The 19,141-nt window shown below is 39.1% G+C and overlaps 7 protein-coding genes across 7 annotated transcripts; 3 read left to right on the forward strand and 4 right to left on the reverse strand.

Moving 5' to 3' along the window:
- Positions 1–392: 392 nt before the first annotated feature.
- On the forward strand, positions 393–5,555 carry PICMEDRAFT_24937 (hypothetical protein; the record flags this gene model as incomplete). The annotated part of the gene is made up of 3 exons (XM_019162369.1): positions 393–696; positions 1,318–1,736; positions 1,974–5,555. Coding segments are annotated over 3 exons (4,305 nt in total), but the record flags the coding sequence as incomplete, so codon positions are not given.
- A 343-nt stretch (positions 5,556–5,898) lies between these two features.
- On the reverse strand, positions 5,899–6,699 carry PICMEDRAFT_12353 (hypothetical protein; the record flags this gene model as incomplete). The annotated part of the gene is made up of 1 exon (XM_019159918.1): positions 5,899–6,699. One exon carries the CDS (start codon positions 6,697–6,699, stop codon positions 5,899–5,901), a length of 801 nt encoding a protein of 266 aa, XP_019017023.1.
- An 89-nt stretch (positions 6,700–6,788) lies between these two features.
- On the reverse strand, positions 6,789–9,159 carry PICMEDRAFT_64267 (hypothetical protein; the record flags this gene model as incomplete). Its single annotated transcript, XM_019163478.1, has 1 exon — positions 6,789–9,159. One exon carries the CDS (start codon positions 9,157–9,159, stop codon positions 6,934–6,936), a length of 2,226 nt encoding a protein of 741 aa, XP_019017024.1. The 3' UTR covers positions 6,789–6,933.
- Positions 9,160–9,567: 408 nt separating this feature from the next.
- Positions 9,568–11,827, forward strand: PICMEDRAFT_17167 (hypothetical protein). Its single transcript, XM_019161493.1, has one exon. The coding sequence runs from the start codon at positions 9,602–9,604 to the stop codon at positions 11,732–11,734; it is 2,133 nt and encodes a 710-aa protein (XP_019017025.1). The 5' UTR covers positions 9,568–9,601; the 3' UTR covers positions 11,735–11,827.
- Positions 11,828–11,887: 60 nt separating this feature from the next.
- PICMEDRAFT_147241 (hypothetical protein) lies at positions 11,888–16,330 on the forward strand. The gene has a single exon (XM_019160500.1). The coding sequence runs from the start codon at positions 11,919–11,921 to the stop codon at positions 16,233–16,235; it is 4,317 nt and encodes a 1,438-aa protein (XP_019017026.1). The 5' UTR covers positions 11,888–11,918; the 3' UTR covers positions 16,236–16,330.
- Positions 16,331–16,424: 94 nt separating this feature from the next.
- Positions 16,425–17,141, reverse strand: PICMEDRAFT_34341 (hypothetical protein; the record flags this gene model as incomplete). Its single annotated transcript, XM_019162878.1, has 1 exon — positions 16,425–17,141. One exon carries the CDS (start codon positions 17,139–17,141, stop codon positions 16,425–16,427), a length of 717 nt encoding a protein of 238 aa, XP_019017027.1.
- Positions 17,142–17,351: 210 nt separating this feature from the next.
- PICMEDRAFT_17169 (hypothetical protein) lies at positions 17,352–18,023 on the reverse strand. The gene has a single exon (XM_019161494.1). It carries the CDS (start codon positions 17,943–17,945, stop codon positions 17,538–17,540), a length of 408 nt encoding a protein of 135 aa, XP_019017028.1. The 5' UTR covers positions 17,946–18,023; the 3' UTR covers positions 17,352–17,537.
- Between the last annotated feature and the right edge of the window lie 1,118 nt (positions 18,024–19,141).

Here is a 19,141-nt window from a genome sequence, read left to right on the forward strand (position 1 = left end):
TACACATATTGAGCTACCGATAGCACCATCCCATTCCCCCGCCCAGCGTTCGTTTCTGTTTTCCTTTCCACTGCCTACCTTCAGCCATGGAATTCAACGCTCCGTTCAACTTTATGGATTCCGGGTTCAACAATCCCCCCTCCATACCATTGACGCCAAACTCTTCCAACGTGAACAATGGCACCAACTTGGCAGCTAATAACGTAATCGCCAATGCCAATGTTGGCAGCGGCAACAGCAATAGCAACACAAATACCAGCCCCGCTGCAAACAATATACCCACGTCCATTAACAGCAACAACAACAGTAATGCTAACAATTCCAACACCAGCACTGCCAACGGTGTTGGGACAAACTCAAACAACATCAATCAACAGTTCACCCAGGATGGATTGTCCGTTTCTCAGATACAGGAGATCTACAAGCGCTTGCAGCAGTTGAAGTTCCAGCACGGCTCTGCCGCCGTTCGCATGCCTCAGTATATCAAGCTCTACAATTTGTTGTCCAATGATCGAAATTTCCAGAAAATACAATCTCATCTACAGCAGAGATCTCAAATGAGCCAGATGAACCAAAACCAAATGGGGCAGATGAACCAGATTCAGGACCAACCTCAGATGGGACAGATGGGTCAAAATCAGAACCAGAGTCACAACCACAACCAGATGGGTCAGATGAACCAGATGAATCAAATGGGTCAGATGACTCAGATGAGCCAGATGAGCCAGATGAATCAGTTAAGTCAAAACCAAATAAATCAACTGAACCAAATAAATCAGATGAACCAGCTTGGGCAAATGAACCAATTGAACCAGATGAATCCAATGAACCAGCTGGGCAATCTGAATCAGTCAAATCAATTGAACCAACTAAACAAGTCCAGTGCAATGGGTACACCTACAGCAAACGTTCAGCCACAACAACAGCAACAATCATCAGCAATCGGTAACCAGGAATTGTTGTTGCAGCAGAGGCAGATGTTATTACAGCGTCAAAAAGACCAGCAACAACAGCAGTTGCAGCAACAGCAGCAACAACACCAACAACAACAACATCACCAACAACAACAACAACAACAACAACAACAACAACAACAACAACAACAACAACAACAACAACAACAACAACAACAACAACAACAACAACAACAACAACAACAACAACAACAACAACAACAACAACAGCAACAGCAACAGCAACAGCAACAGCAACAACACCAGCACCCAGCACAGAGTTTGCAAAACATGCCAGCTACAAATGTGAGCTCTGCAGCGTCTCCTGTTATGGGTTCTCCTGGCCAGACTGCAAACCAGCCAGCAACAATCTTCCATCCTATCCAAGCGCACATTTTGAAATTTCAAATTGCAACTTTCAAAAGGTTCATTCAGAACCAGCCAATTACACCAGAGCTCAACAATCTCATTACGGCAAGCTATACCCAGTTCCAGCGGCAAAAAAGTCAGCCGATTCAGCAACAATCGCAACAACCGCAACAACCACAACAACCACAACAACAGGCGCAGCGGTCAAACGGACAACTACCTTATCAACAAAATCAGCAGTCTCAAGCTGCAGTTTCTCAACTGCCTCAACAAATTCCTCAGATGATAGGTGCAGACCTACAAAGCCTATACAAGCAGGCGCAGGCTCAAAAGCAAGAACAGCAAAAGCAAACTCAGTTGCAATTACAGCTCCAGCAACAAGCTCAAGCTCGTGCTCACGCACAAGCCATGCAGGTCCAGGCTCACGTTCAGACTCAAGCCCAAGAAAACACACTAGCACATGCGGCAGAATTGGCTCAAGCAAAACAAAAACAGCAGGCCAGCAAAAAGGCCAAAGTTGAAAAGCCAACTTCTATCAAGAAAGAAAGAAAGAGAGCACCCAGAAAAACAAAGAAAGAAGCAGCTGTCGCCGCTGCTGCTACTGCCGCTATTAATACAGCATTATCGACTGGTGATCTTTCAAATTTGAAGAATAATGATAAACCTCCAATTGCTCAAGTTAAACTAAGAACTTTACCTCCCCATCCTCCTGTGGTGCTGGAAAAATTGGATGCAAAATACCCTAATACGAGAAAGGATAACATTCAGAACCCGCTAGCAAAGGTAGATACTTTCGTTGTACCGCAATTGAAAGCGAGTATCCCTTATGAATTTTTTAACATGCCGAAGTCTAAAGTTTTCACTCCTTCGGTATATCCAAAGCCTTTGGATATAGAAGGCGCTAATGAATTGAAGAAGTTGCATGAAAATTTATTGATTGAAGATGAACTTCAACAGCTTGAGCAACTAGCAAAATTAGATGCTTCTTTTAAATATGAACATGAGTCTTTCAAGCTCCTGCCATATCAAAAAGCATTAAGGGGCTATGTTTTATCCGGTATTTTCCACCAAAACATGCTTTTGATTAACCACTTGCCAAACTTTTCTGCCAAGATAAGAGGAGTAAGTATTGAAGATGCTGCTATTGTAAATGCATTGTACTTAGAACAAAAGAATGTGGCAATTGAAAAGCAGAAAACTGAGGTCATTGAAAGGCAAGCGTCACTACTAAGTGCATCCAACGTTCAAAAAAGGGTTTTACTTGATAAAAAGCTAACTTACCAACGTTTAGCGAAGAATCTGACAACTTTTCATCAACAAACCGAAAAAGAAGAACAACGTCGTATAGAGAAAAATGCCAAACAAAGATTGCAAGCTTTGAAGGCGAACGATGAAGAAGCTTATGTCAGATTGTTGGATCAAACTAAAGATACCAGAATTACTCACCTTTTGAAGCAGACTAATTCGTTCTTGAGTAGCTTAACCGAAGCTGTTAGAGATCAACAGAAAGAAACACATGAAAAGATGATTAAAGTTGGGCATACCAATGATATGGAGAAAGATATCACCGACGATACTGAAGTAGATGAAGATGAGAAACTTAGTCTTGATTACTATCACGTTGCTCACAAGATTCAAGAAAAAGTTACAGGACAACCATCTATTCTTGTTGGAGGTACTTTGAAAGAATATCAGGTACGTGGTCTAGAATGGATGGTTTCCTTGTATAACAATCATTTGAATGGTATTCTCGCCGATGAGATGGGACTTGGTAAAACAATCCAAACTATTTCATTGTTGACTTACATCACTGAGGTCAAGAAGTTGGCGGGCCCATTTTTGGTCATTGTACCATTAAGTACGCTGCCAAATTGGAACAATGAGTTTGATAAGTGGGCCCCAAGCTTAAAAAAAATTAGTTACAAAGGCTCGCCGGCTTTCAGGAAAGATTTAGCTCAGCGTATTAAGGCCAGAGATTTTAACGTTCTATTGACTACTTACGAGTATATTATTAAAGACAAATATCTTTTATCCAAAATCAAATGGGTCCACATGATCATTGATGAAGGTCATAGAATGAAGAATGCCAAATCCAAATTGTCATACACTTTAAATGAGTTCTATCATTCTGACTATAGGTTGATTTTGACGGGTACACCACTACAAAACAACCTCCCAGAGCTTTGGGCGTTATTGAATTTTGTTTTGCCAAAAATTTTCAATTCTGTGAAATCTTTTGATGAATGGTTCAATACTCCTTTTGCCAATACAGGTAGTCAGGATAAGATTGAATTATCAGAAGAAGAAACATTGTTGGTTATTAGAAGATTGCATAAAGTTTTACGACCATTTCTTTTGAGAAGATTGAAAAAAGATGTCGAGAAATCCTTGCCTAACAAAATTGAAAAAGTTATCAAATGTAGGAAATCCGGTTTGCAAGCTAAAATGTATCATCAGATGCTCAAGTATAACAAGTTGTTTGTTGGCGATAAAGAAAATAAAGCAGTTGGTATCAAAGGTATGAACAATAAATTAATGCAGTTGAGAAAAATCTGTAATCATCCGTTTGTTTTCCCTGCTATCGAAGACATGATCAATCCATCGCATCAAAACAATGATCTGATTTGGAGGGTATGCGGTAAGTTCGAACTTTTGGATAGGATATTACCGAAATTCAGAGCCACTGGTCACAGAGTTTTAATGTTCTTCCAGATGACTCAAATCATGGATATCATGGAAGATTTTCTAAGATTCAGAGGTATGAAATACATGCGATTAGATGGTGATACCAAGGCTGATGATAGAACTTTATTGTTGAAAGATTTCAATGCTGAAGATTCTCCTTATTTTGTTTTCCTTTTGTCTACTAGGGCTGGCGGTTTAGGATTGAATTTACAAACAGCAGACACGGTCATTATCTTCGATACTGATTGGAATCCTCATCAAGATTTACAAGCACAAGATAGAGCACATCGTATTGGTCAGAAGAATGAAGTTAGAATTTTGAGATTAATCACAAGTGATTCCATCGAGGAGTATATTTTAGAAAAGGCTAATCAAAAACTGGATATCGACGGTAAAGTTATCCAAGCCGGTAAGTTTGATCAAAAATCCACAGCTGAGGAACAAGAGGCTTTGCTAAGAAAGTTGATTGAAAGTGAAGAGCATGCGAAAGAAAATGAGGATGAACTGAATGATGATGATCTCAACGAAATTTTAGCTAGAAATGAAAATGAAATCAAAATTTTTGGTACTATAGATGAAGAAAGGGAGAAAGAGTGGAATTCAAATTTACCAAGATTATTTTCAGAAGAAGAGTTGCCGTCAATGTATCATCAAGAACTTGAACCCGAAGAGGAGATACCCGACGAAGCTCAATACTATGGTCGTGGAACAAGGGAACGTAAAGTAGCAAAGTATGATGAAAATATCAGTGAGGAGCAATGGCTAAGGCAGATAGACGGCTTTGTTAGTGATGATGGTGACGATGGAGAATCTAATTCAGATAAAAAGTCTAAAGGTAAAAGATTCAAAAAGAAGAAAGTTAAAGAAGACGAAATCATCACTGGTGATAACACCAGTGACTTGCAGAAAGAGATTGACGAGGTGAAGGTCGAGGAGAAAGACCAAGAAGAAGGTCACGATTCCAAACGTATGAAGACCGGAAAAGGAAAGGCTGGAAAAAAGACAACCAGTAAAGCACTAAGTGCGACTCCAGATCCAACTGAACCAAATACACCCGCAGATTTGACTGAAACATCATCATTTGCAGGTCCACCTGTCCGCAGAAGAAAAAACTTCGGAACTTTACCAATATCAAGAGATATTTGGCCGTCTGATGAACCGATGGGGCAAGATCGTGTGACCTTACAGGCCAGGATGGTCGATATTTTGAATCATCTACAAGAATACAACAACCCTGCAGGCAGAAAGTTGTGCAAGATTTTTAATGTCAAACCTCAAAGAAGACTTTATCCAGATTATTATGTTATAATCAAACATCCAATTGCATTTGATATGGTCAGAAGAAGAATCAATAATTGGACTTATAATTCATTAGAAGAGTACATGTATGATATCCATCTGATTTTTAAAAATGCTAGAATCTACAATTTGGACACATCTGTCCTTTATTCTGATTCTATGATTTTAGAAGCTCAGGCCTACAAGATGTTTATTGGTTATGTTCACAAGGAACTAGATTTCAAAGAGTTTGATAAAACTTTTGGGTTGTTAAAGCCTAACGGAGACCTCATTGCCGATCCGATAGTAAGATGGGATAAAGAGAAACAGGAGGCTGTGATCGTCGATGTCACCGGACTAGGTTTGGATTCAAACGGAAGTTATGAGCCAAATGATGATGAAGATAGTGAAGAAGTGAAAGAAGAGAACGAAGATGGTGAAGAAGTGAAAGAAGTGAAAGAAGTGAACGAACAGAACGAAGATTTCGACGATGTCGAAGAGAAAGACGAATCTGATGTATAGAGTTCTTATGCTTAAATAGATTATGTATATTAATAATTAACAATTTTAATGATGAAATGAAGATTTTCAAAGTCTTAGAAAAATTTGGGGGTCATTGTAGTTTTCTTTTTTTCAAAATATCCTCCTCTAGATATGAGTGGTTCCCTGATTCAATGTCCAGTCCAAGGCTTTTGATGCAGTCGAGCATTGCAGACGGTCCTACCAACTCGAAAGAAAACCCGACTCCATCATTCGGTGACGTCATGTTGTCCAAGAATTCATCGTGTAACAAGTCAAAAATAAGCATGGAATTCGATGCAAATTGATCCAACTTAGGGTGATAGTTCGCCTTGTGCAACAGTCTCGTTACTATCGTGGTCTGATTGTAAAGTGAAGGCTTAACTTCATTCAAGCACGTCATTTCAAACACACATTTGCGAAATGACCATCTCAGAAAATTTTCCTCAATGCATTCCACCCGTTCCAAAATGTTATATTCCCATATCCCCTTTCTTAATCGGTTCAACGAAATCAGTAATCTCATACCACTGATCTCTCCATTGCTGTCATATTGGTCTATCACGTCTCGTAAGAACGGTGCAGAACAGTTATGTTTAATACATTCAAGTACAAGTGAATTTATCAACCCAGGAACTCCGACTATTACCCCAGTCTGCTTGAACAATTTCTGTATCAACTCGTCATATGCAGCATCTTGCTCAGGTTCCACTAAACGAAGCCCAATTTGATGGAACTGATACTGGATATCCTGGTGTATGTGGCCAACATGGAACTTGCACTCACTTTCGACTAAAGGTTTGGTCTTTCGTAGATTGTTGATCTGCAATCGACACAACTTCTGATCGAATAGAACATCACTTGGAAATCTCATCATCTCTTGAGAGGCCGACATAGTGGCGTAGATTCTATAAAGCTCAACCATTTTATTTTCCTGTTTACAACCAAGATAAATCGTCATGTTTCGATCTATCTTCATTGTCTGTTAAATTTACCGGACTCGACCGCCAGGAGTCCGTCCGCTTACGTAACATCTCTAGAGTGTCAATGCTTGTTGTACAATCTATATATTACTATTATATTTGTCAATCTATACAAATAGGCCAACCTCCTATTCTTATTTTTATTTCTATTTTTGCTTCAAGCTTTGTTCACGGACAATACGATCAATAGAAAAGACACTTTCCTGCTGATCTCCATCTCTCACGGAGGCAGTGCTTGGGTCTATCTCTTCCGCACTTGAAGATACTTTCATACCTTCTTCACCTGCAACCGAAGTGTCTGTGTATTCCGACGTTGCTCCTGTACTTGGCAAAAAAAATTCGTATTTACTTTTACTCCTCTCCTTTGGTGCAACATCCCTTACAATTTTCCTTTTTGGGCTACTCTTTATAGTGCCACCACTGGCTAACTGTTTTGGGCTTTGAACTTTTTCTCTTCCACTATATTTTGAGCTCATTGCACTGTGGTGACTCCGAGTCTCACCTGAAGGTGTAACCTGTACAGTTTCTGCGTTAGATTTTGCACTTGACAATCCAAACTTTTTTTCCCATTCAATATTTGTGTCTGGTGTAGCTGTCGTGCCCGAATTGATATTAACATCTTCACTCTTAGTGTTGAGCTCATAATGTATATTACCGCTATTTATTGAAGATCGAGTCAACGGAGACCTTGAGCTTTTCTTGTAGTAGAGCTTGCTTGATAACTCTGAGCGAGGAGGCTTCTCAGAAATGAAACTTTCGCCATCAGATTTGGTACTTAACAAATATCCTGCATGCTGATAAAACCCGGCTCGTTTTTCTTCCAGACTCTTACTTATTGATTCTTTTGAGGATCTTACATCAAATTTATAATCAGGAGACCCGGTAGCACTGCTTTTAGTGAAGGGTGAGCAATCCGGATGACTAGTGGAAATAGCAGACACAACATTCAAAGCCTTGAAATTTGTGAACGGCTCTTTAGAAAGGTTTTTTTTTGTTTCAGTTGTTATTGGTTGGTCGATTGGAATCTCTTTTGTTGCAGCAGGAACTTCGTTTAAATCTGCAGCAGCAGTATTTAGGTTACTTTGATTGTTTGTGTACTGGATAATTCTCTCAATATCTTCCATAGTCGGGCCATTGTAGCTTTCGACTGTTATACTGTTGCTGCCAGATGGGTTCCCAGTCTTATCATCGTCTAGAAGTTCTTTTCCTGGTGTCATTAATCGCTTTACAGTTGTCAAGATTGGTCTCACAGCATTAAACCCAGAGTTTAGAAGATCTTTAACACCACCTGTCTGTGCATCCTTTTTGCTTGTATCAAGCACAGAGGTTGAGTCTTGAGAGCTCAGTGAAGTTTTCAGTAGAGCAAGAAGTTGGCCCTTTAGACTGTCGTTTTCATTATCAAGCTCCTTTTCTCTGTCTAGCGCATCGTTCTTAATCTTGAAGTTAACTACCCAGCTCAAAGAAATGTATTCTATGAAACAGAGCCAAGCAAGTTGCAAGACGTTGAAACTTGTGTTGTGAAGTCCCTTGAAGTTCAAGTTAGAACGATAGGTAACTATGGTAATTGATAGGCAAACAAATGTCAAGACCAGCATAACTGCAAAAACTAAAAAGTAAGATATTACCAAAACGTATCCCCAGACGGATTTCATAAGAATATTTGGTTTTGTTTTGCTGAGGGTGAAACAAAGTAGAGATAGCGCTATTAGAATCAATGATCCAATGAAACAAACAATTTGTAAACGCTTAGCCAATGTCCATTGGTTTAAAATTGTTGACATTGCCTTCGCAACCTCGACTTCTTTCCAACTGCTTTGCGACTTATATAACGGGAATATGTAATCATTGAAAAACATCTCGCAACTTTCCTTATTATTCTTTATACCAAAGTTATGATAGTGTTTGTTGATCAAATTGTGCTCTCTATTTGTACTTAGCTCTACTGGATTGTTGAAATTTTGATTGAACTCGACGATGGGCGACCCTAGGACAAAAGAATCCGTCTCTTTGTACTCATCATTCAAGTAGTACTTGTAGGCGTAGTATTTCAATGCTATTTGAGATTCTCCTAGTATCAAGTAACTATTAAGCAAAAGTATGTAGTCTTTATAGTGCTCTAGATAGTCCTCTTTATATGCTTCAAAGGTTTTCGCCAAATTCACATATAGGTCGAATCTTTCTGTAGATGGCAAGACTACAAAAACATCAAAATGATTCAACGCCGAGACTAAATTTATGGTAGGCAACTTGAAACCTATTTCAGATTGTAAAAAGATATTTCTGTAACAATAGAAAGAGAATGTTGAAAGCAGAAAAACACACCAAGCGTAAGAAGGAAACTTCTTTTGCAACAAGTACTCTGGGAACTTCATTTTGGAGTGTTTATATCTTTTGAATCTTTTTGAGACGTATATCGACACAGATAGACACGTTTTTTCCGTTAGAGAGCAACTGTGTTATTTATGATTGACTTCAGCAAAGACTGTTTTCTAAAAAGAAAAAAAACAAGCAAAATTTCCAAAAGTTCAAGAAAACCAAAGGTTGCTTGAAACAACTTCTACTCCGTGTCTCAGGAGAACAAAAAAGCATAACAGTTACGCAAAAGGCAGAAAGGGAAGGTCGTCAAAATATTGCCTTTTTCGGAAACCGCTCATGTCGCCCCGCAAATAAATATGTCACGTGCTCCTTTGAACACCGTAAGCATAGACATGGAGAGAGTGTCATGTTTTGAGCAACATAAAAACAGCAGCTATGAGATGAGCTTTTTGGAAAAGGGAAGATCTAGGCAAAGGGTCGTGGGAAGATAGGGCAACAATGGTCACGTATAGAGTTCACCAGAAGCAGATCAGTGATCGCCTCCAGGTGCAATTCATCTACGAGAACTCACCAGTGTTTGCTGGAACGGATGAGTTGTCGCTTCTAGTACGATTCAAGTACACTGGAGACATCTCAAACATCAATCTTGGAGTCCCGTTGCATGACCCATTCACTGGTGCAAACTCTTTGAGGGAAGATAACTCTGGTCGGGTGCAGGTCCACACATCCACGTCTGCCGAGGAACAAAATGCAGAACCACCAAAGGACAATGACTCCTCTAGTGGATGGTTCGGGTCTCGTCTTTCGTCTCAGCTTTCGAACGCTACTAGATCTTTATTTCTACAGAACTTGAACAGCTTGAGCGAAGAAGATGAAGAGTCAAACGGGTTGACAATCGCTAAGAAGGCTCAAGAAGAGAAAAGATTGACCTTATTTTTAGGTTATGCGCAAATACTTGGACACTACTTGATCAACGATACAATAATCGATTACTCTATTTTCAAAGATTTAGAAAAGAGCACTATAATAGAGGGAAAATATGCTGGGATCCAAGGACTAGATGCAGTTTCTCAGGAATCAGATAACAGTGGTGGGCTGTTATCTGGCTTAAGTGCCACGTACAATACAGAGATGAACTCATCTGTCGATTCAAAAATGGTAGAAAAGATGAAGTTTATACCGTTCTATAGCACGAATCAGAACATAATATTCAGCGAGCTGGTTTTCGACCCAGAGACTTGGACAGCCACTTCACAGCACACAGAAAGTGTCAAATCCTTTTACATCAACTGTCAACTGCCGAAAGACCTGCCACCAACCTATTGCACAGAAGCCGTGCAAATCAACTACAACTTCATCTTGGGATACCAGATGATGGAAGGAAATAACATAGTTAGCAAGACTGTTTTTGTCCCTCTGAAAATTCAGCCGTTCATCGACAACTGCGGTAGGCAACCCGTCTATCACTTGAATAAGGCTAGATTGAATACCTACATGGAGGACTTGACTGCAGATGATGTTTCTAGCCACCTATCTTCTGTCAAAAGTGATTCTTTCTTTCAAAGTGGAAACATATTACCTAATGGACAGGTTACTCAACACCAACCATCAAGAAGAATTAGCTTCTGGAACTTGAAGAGAAAATTGAAGAAGAGCAAATCCCGCAGTTCAAGTATCTCAACCGTTGGTAGCGGTCTAGAAAAAAGAAGACTATCTTCAGTCACATCTATTTCCAGTGTTGAGAAATTGGATGAAAAAGTCAGTGAGTTTTTGGATATACTGGATTCTCTTGACCAGGCTGACGTTAACAATATCATTCAAATTCAGGAACAATTTGAGAAAAAGATGAACGAAACAAAATCCTTCAGATTCAACGTAAGAGAAAACCTAATGCAAATCATGGCAGATTATAAGTATGTGCAGAGGCAAAAGTTAAGTAAGAAAGACTTTGACGACCATCTAGAATATGATTATCTTTTACCAAAAGAACAACAAACCAAGTACATTATCAAGCAAAATCATGGTATAATTTCTACTTTATTTTTAAATAAAGGAATTTTCAAATTAGGTGATCTAGTCAGCCTAAACATATCATTTGCAGAATGCAAGTACAAAACAAAAGGAATTGAGGTTCAGCTTTTAAAGCACCAAATTTTCCATCGTGATGAATACCTTAAGAAAGGGAATTATGACGAGGTTTCTTCTAGACTAGACAAAAACATTTTAGAGACAATTCTTTATGAAAAGGTGATGTCTGCCTTCGATGCGACCTCTATCAATATGGACATACTAATTCCTGTAGAGGCAGAGCCTCAGTTCAAAACAAACTTCTTCATTTCAAAGTATTATTTACAGGTACGATTCATTATCATAGACAGCATGGGGAAAGCAAGAAATGCTGAAGCTGCTAATCACGCCGCAGGAAATGGGACGGTAGACGAAGAAGCGGCAGACGCAGAAGGCAAGAAGATCAATTGCGATTTGAGGAACATTTTCATAGACACCACCGGGTCAATGCTTTTCAGAGCCAAGGAGCACCTAAGCAATGCAAATGAGTTCTACATTCGTATTCCCTTGGTGGTACTCCCAACGTATGAGCAAGATTTTGGTATTGTTACAACCAAAGTTTGACGTGTGTGTAGCATTCAGTTAATCGTGTATATTTTAGTGTAATCTTAAGCCTTGAAAAACATAACGCGTAAAGCCGCCAAAAATTATCGGAGAATTCTTGACATTTGGGTTTAATCAAGCACGAAGTGGCGTCTTTATCTCTAATACTTGGAACAAGACTCAATCGCTTTGAATAAGACGAGGTATGACCAGCAACGAAGAAAAACGTCAACTTTTCATGAGAAGGCCCGATGATTTGACGTTTAGCCGATTGCTAAGAAAACACTCATCGCCAATAACATACGCTGAACCCGTGGATATCGAAAGTAATGATTTCAACACGAGTGACCGAGTGAAAAGACTAGATAAACAGGTGGCAAAAATGAAGAGGAAAGGCAGAAATGGTATCGCATATGGATCTCCGAAACAACATGAAGACAACGTATTCTCAGGAATAGATCATATTTCACCCCGGCACCCTCGAACCAAAACCGTGATCCTTCTAGATGATGATGCAGACCTTTCAACTTCCGAGCCACCGGACACGAGATTCGGAACTGACAAAAAATACAGTCAGAATATTTCTCAGAATGCTTGTCAAAGTCCCAAATATGACGTACATAGCTCCTCATACCCCAATAGCAACACTTCTCAAAAACCCTTAAGTGAGATGCAATTCTTATCTAACGCAAACTTAATGCTACCAGAAACTCAAATAATTGCCTCCATCTCTACTTCTACATTATCTCCTGAATTGGAACAAGATACAATCTCTAATGCTTCAGCATTGCGCTCATCAAAAGCTGGCTCAGTCAATATGTTTGACTTGATACCTTCAAGTAATGTGGTAGAAAATGATACCTCTGTTGAGGTACCTGATTCAAAAGAATCTCAAAACAGTAAAGACGGCCCCGAGCAGGACCAAAAATTGAGTTCACACCAGATACAAAGCCCACAAAAAAGTTTGACCCCTTTTTTGACGTACAACGAGCACCTCTTTTCGTCATCTCCAATAAAAAGAGAATCAAGTCCTAGAAAGAAAAAGAAGGTTGCTTTTTCAAGTGATATTGAGAGTTTACCATTCACATCATCTCCGATTAAAGGTCAATCAGAGCCAAGGTCAATTTTAAAGTTCACAAGCTCTGACCTCAAATGTCCTGGAGTTACACTGGACGACTTGTTGAACAGAGATTTAAGCCAAAACGAATCATGGCCACCGGGATTTGTTTTGCAAATTCCAGAAAGTTATCCAAAGAAACATAAAGTCATCCAGTGCTGTGTCTCTGGCTTATCTGATAAACAGTTTAAGAAGCAGTACGAAGTGTATGCTACATTGAATGAACTAATTAAAAGAAATCCTAAACTAATATACAACCAGCAAGTTTTCAGCAAGGACATCATAAGGATTATTATTCTGTCAGTTAGAAACAATATCACTAATCTTGCACTCGACCTCAAAAATGGGTCTAATCCATTCAAGCTAAGAACTTCATCACAGAGTATAAAGCTGATTTCACTACTGAATCCCATAACTAACACATTCAAAGAAATGTCTACTATTTATGATGGCGTTATAAAGTTATTAAGAAATGAAAATATTTCAAAAAGCCTAACATCATCTATTTTTCAGTTACTCAAGATACTGCCTGAAACTTTCTTTGATAAAACAGAAGCTATTATATCTAGCTTAATGCAAATGAAATACTTTTTAAGCGTAACTATAACTTGCGAAAAGTTGAACATTATAAAACGTTTTGTTTTGTTACAGCCGGCAGTGGTCAAAAAATCTAGCTATCAAATTTTCAGTCACTTGTTGTATTCGATACTGAACACTGAGGTACCGGGATACTCTCGTGTGCTTTTTTCAGCCATATCCGTTTTCACCACATTTGCGAAGAGTAACGAATCAAATTTTATAATCACCAAGCTACTAGCTGAAGAATTAGAAGATTCTTGTTCCAGTATAAAATCCACTTGTGAATACCAGCTGGAACCATGGATGACCATTTGTGAAGCCACATGTGAGACCTTAAAATATTTGATACATCTTCAGTTTTATTCACAGGCAGCCAAGATTTGGGCGTATCTACTTTATATGAGCTGTCATGGAAGAACATCATTTGTTTTGGAGAAATGGGAACTTTACAATCATTTCCAGTCAGTTTACAACGAGCTTTACTCACAGCCTCAAGCCTTGGCGCTTTGCTTAGAAGCGTGGAAATCTGTGGTGTACAATTTTCAGAATGTGTCAATCAAAGGTTGGACTGACGAGCAATTGGAAATTAAACTTAACACTCTTTTGTTCCCTTTCAAACATGCACAGTTGAGATTAGGTGACGGAACCATTTTGAATCAATGGTCCGAGTATGAAGGATATCTTGTACTTTATTGCCGGATCTACTATGCTATAAGGCTAAAAATGGAAATTGCGACTGAATCACAAATGTGTATACTTTTGGATTCAGCCTTGAAGCCGTTGATGTATTTAAAGCAATGGGATTCAGTATACTCCTACATTTTGAAAATGATATTTACTTCAGATAGATATATCTATACTGAGACAGTTGACTCTTGTTTTTGGCTATCAGACTACGAAAAATGGAAAAGTAGGATTTTGCCATTACCTAAAACGATCTACAAGAATAAAGAAGCATTTGACGTGATTTTGAAGATGGCATGGAAAATGGCGGATCGACCTATTGAAATTACTGCCAACTTCATAAGCATCTGTATTTACATACCACTCGAAGACTCAAAACTTGCGTTACCGTTTAGAGATTACTGCAAAATTGCTGAAATGGGAGCAGGCTTGGTTTCCGAAATATTTGATAAGAATGATCTACTAATCAAAAAAGGGAATAAAGATGATGCTCATACATTATTCAAGTTTATTGAGAAGGCAGACGATGACTTTATGTTCACACCAGATAGCATACCACTGTTGAGAACTCTTGTAAATAAGCTCAAAGTATGTGACAATCAAGATTTCATCACTGAATTTATTTCTTTATGTCATGCACACTTCAGTCCGTTGAAATTGTTTGCTGTTTGCTTGTCTTCTGATATATATGAAAATGACCAACTACTGAGGAAAGACAAGCAGTTTCCACAGGCTTTGCACTACAGTATTGATATCACCCGATTAGAAGCCGAAAATGAGTTCAAGTTATCCGAACAGGAGAAAGAAAAGATTGTCTCCAACATGAGAAAAGCATCCCATATACTTTTCTCTCATCATGGAATTGATGCTTGCAAAATATTAGTGAATTTCTTAAAAGTATCAAGACTTCTAGAAATTTTAAGCTCAAATTTGAAATTTGAGATGTTTGAATGCCTTTTAGAGAACTGCATTGTTGTTTCTGAGGATCTGAAGATATTTTATGAATATACACCATCTGAGTTTTTTCGATATTCTTTAGAGATTTTTGACGAACCAGAAAAGCCTGATCACGAGAAACCAGAAATTGCCATCAAGTTTATAAAGCTTTTATCAGCTCTTGGAAACATTGATGAATTGCCTGACTCGTGGATTATTGAGATAGGTCCAAAACTGGGTTATCTTCTTCATCCTGCTGTTACGGATAATACTGCCATCATCTCTTTTGTTTCAGGTATGTTGCATAGATTACCTTTGAAAATTGTTAACAAACTAAAGAAAATGGCTCTGAGAAGAAAAATTGATATCATATCTTTGTCAAAGGCAGAAGGCGGAGAAGAATCATCAATAGTCATAAAAAGAGAATTCAAAGATAAACAAGATGAAGATAGTTTAAGCGGTGACTACAAAAGAGAAAACGAAAAAGAGTTAATAAATATGACAGCTGAGGAGGAGGAGACTATTGAAGAAGAAACTAGTGAGCCTAACAAGCTGGACAGCACGCAAATTATCAGCAGTCCTATTGATGAATGCGATGTTAGCTTTGTAGAAACAGACGAGGAAGACTATAAAAATGTATTTCAAGAAGATAGCAGTGCTAAAATTACCGGTGACCTGAAGTCTTTCATTATTGATAGTATTGAAATTGATGGTTCTGTTGATGAGAATAGTGTGAGGGTGCCTTCAAGTCCAAAAAGGGTCAATGTTGACCAAAGTGCCTCTCCTGCAAGGAGAACGAGATCCCATACAAATGACGTTGAATATGAAGGGGTAGAATTTCTGTCTTCGTCAAAGAGACAAAAAAAAGATAAAAAAAACCGAAAGGAAAAGAGGAAAGAAAAGAAGGAAAAACGGGAAAAACGAAGAAGAAGTAGAAGTCTTAGTGCTGAGTTGGATGAAGCCTCTGTAGACGAGACTCCTTTGATACAAGAGCCACGGCCACAAGAAAGTGGCGATTTTGAAAAAGGAGGCAACCCAGATGTTAATGTTGCTGATGATGTTGATGAGGATGTCAAGACTGATATGGATCAGTTTTGGAAATTATTGAAAAAGTTGAATAAGACGCATCTAAAAATTGAGGGATCAGACAAAGAAGTTTGGGAGACTGAACTAGTTGCTTTACTACTGAAGCTAAAGAAAAGCTAAAGACAAGTGTTGATTAAAAAAGAAATCAGCCTGTCAGTTGCATAAAAAGATTAGATAAAAAGAAAATGTTTCGAGATCATGCGGACTTTTTATTATGTTCAGATACAAAGATTCTTGTATACTGTAAAACTGTACATTCATTCTCGTTTCTAATTAACCTATTAATGATACATGTGAATATATTTACAATCAGATATCTCCCACCTCTATGTAAGATATGAGTAGTCTAGCACCTACTTTTACTGAATCAACAAATTTTAAATGGGGATACTCTGATTTCATTCTCTTACTTAAAGAGCTGAGACCTGCGCAGCCTAGTAAAATGATTCCGACATCATTTTCTACCAGCTGTTGAATGCAGTCTTTTAGGTGTGGATAATTCTCGGGCTTGTGGAGATCAAGTACGGGTATTCCAGCTGCTAAAGTTGGGATGAATTTTGTAGCTGGAAAAGAACCCCGATCGTTAGCACAGAATTTGGTAATTGCACGATCAAGTAGAGGTTCCCAATCATGTCCTGAGGTTAGTATCGCAGCTTTATTGTTTTGTGATGCAAAGTTCATTGCATATAGCATCGAAGCTTGAAATATTCCCATTACCACAACGCCTGATCGGGTTATCTTTGTTTGTAGTTCATTCACAAGAGGATGATCACTGTAACAAGCGATGAGGTATCCGTCATACACTTTGTAGATGTGTGGGCATCTATTATCAAAATCTTCGATGCATGCTTTAGTTGAACAGTCAGCATCTTCCTGATTGTTGATCGACGGTGGAGACTTTGCGACAGGACCAGTATAGTAGTCTATCTGATAGGAAGACGGTAGATTCAAGGATTCTACCTCGGATTGCAACGATCTAGTCATCGCGTCCGTGGAATTCGGATTCAGGACAAGAATGGCTACCATTATGGGAAAACACAAATATCAGGTAGGGATATCCGTACAGTTTAGATAAAGCAGATAGTAATGAAAGGGTCAAAAACGTCTTCTCTTATCATCAGATCACAAACAAGATGTTGATGGGTATCTTTTCGAAGACCTTAAACGGGACGAACAAAATTTATTTTTTGCAAAATTCCGTTTCAAGAGCGAAGATCTAAACATGAGAAGGAGAAGAAATGAGTAGGTATTCCAATATAGCAAAGGCAATGCAAAGCCAAATTTTTTGCAGTCAACGCAATTTGTAAGGAAGATATATTGTCAAGAGTTGACATTAGATTTAATATTACAGAAAGTAGAGTTCTATGTCAAAAGAAATTGCTTACCTATGATAAATGCGGAATCGAAGGAAGGAGGGAAGAGTTACTTCCGAAGTCCATTATGGTCTAACCCCAATGAATCAAGAGTAGCAGACATGTGGGGACCCACAATGGAGTGATTTTTGTAGTAGATTGTCATGATAGATGGAGCCTGCTCTGCAGTAGGGGGGTGTGCCATTGCTAAACAGAGAAGTTCCTCAAAGCACCCTTGACTCGGGCGTAATTTGCGCTCAATGACCATAGCCTGGAATAGCATGACACCAACAGTCACAAAATGCTTTGTGTCTGCCGAGCGGGATTTTGTGAGGTTGTAGAGTACTCGTAGTATTATTTGTAGAGGTAGGGCCTGGAAAGGTTCGTCAAAATTTATGGATTCCTTCATTTGCTGATTGGCAGTTTTTCGTTGTGGTATACCATCCTTCATATGTGTGTGTTTCTTGTCATTAGACATTTCTATGATGTTGTTATAGTTCTGAATTATGAGAGGGTCTGGATCGGCTGTATTTTTGATGACACATCTATATACTCGTGCCATCTGGATATCAGGACTTAAAGCCTTGCTATAAGCCTCCTTGTACTGTCGGATATGCAAACCGTGCATCATTTCAATCATAAGTATGCACTGTGTAATGGAGACCTCAGATTGCGCTAGATATTCCGTAAGAGATTCTGTAAACCCCAGCAGGTGATCGTCTAGCCTGACATTCTTGTTATAGGCCAATTTGAAGTTGGAGAACATCCCATTCTTTAAGACAGCGTAGGGACCAAGCTTTTCTACATACATGTCAAACTTAGCCATTCTACTTTGAAATCTCCATTTGTTCATCTTGCGCACGTTTCCCCTTTGCGTCTTCAATCTGTTCATATAGTAGGCGACAGACTTGGAGTACTCCTTGATGTTGCCCGTCCGACGAAAGAGATCGATCATTGACTCGACGAGTTGGTCCTCCATGTAAAATGCTTCTTCCTTGATATTCTCGGTAGGTCCAGTGTATAGTATAAACTTTTCAAAGAATTTAGCCAGCAAGTTCTGCGAGTGCTTTGATTGAATGTGGATGCATTTTTCTGTAAACTTTTGAAGCTGGAGGGGGGGGATTCTTACCGGATAGAGCGAGCTAATGGTCCATTCGTAAAGTGACAAAAACAAATCTATCTCATTATGGGCTAGGAGTTCATCCGTTAGAAGAACCAACGTCTCCTGTGGCACAACTTGAGCGGGTGTGTTTCCCCAAGATCGGTTGATATCGCTAATTGACGCAAGCCATTGTTTCTCGTATATTAGGAAGTGCAGCCTGATCCACGGACTTGGTGAAGAGGAAAGCTGTTTCAGGAAATACTGCTGGTCTTCGTCTGCCGACGACGCAAGAGAGGATCGAAAAGCAGAGCTGATGTCCTGGATCAAGTTTTGGGGAAGACATGAGGAGACATTTTGCTGGTGTTGCAGGGACTTGAGCAATAAATCAAACGACGGGCGTAGGGAACCACTATCCTGCTTATTTTTAGCAAGAAGGGTGGCAGTTGCTGATCTGATTGTCGACAGCAGTGCCGGCGAAAGCTGTGATGATGATGATGATGATGGCGGTGGTGTGGGTGATGAGTTGGAGATATACGACGCCCAGCGGACAGACCTCCCAACACGAGCAAGCA

This window comes from Pichia membranifaciens (assembly GCF_001661235.1).
Source record: "Pichia membranifaciens NRRL Y-2026 unplaced genomic scaffold PICMEscaffold_4, whole genome shotgun sequence".
NCBI lineage: Eukaryota > Fungi > Ascomycota > Pichiomycetes > Pichiales > Pichiaceae > Pichia > Pichia membranifaciens.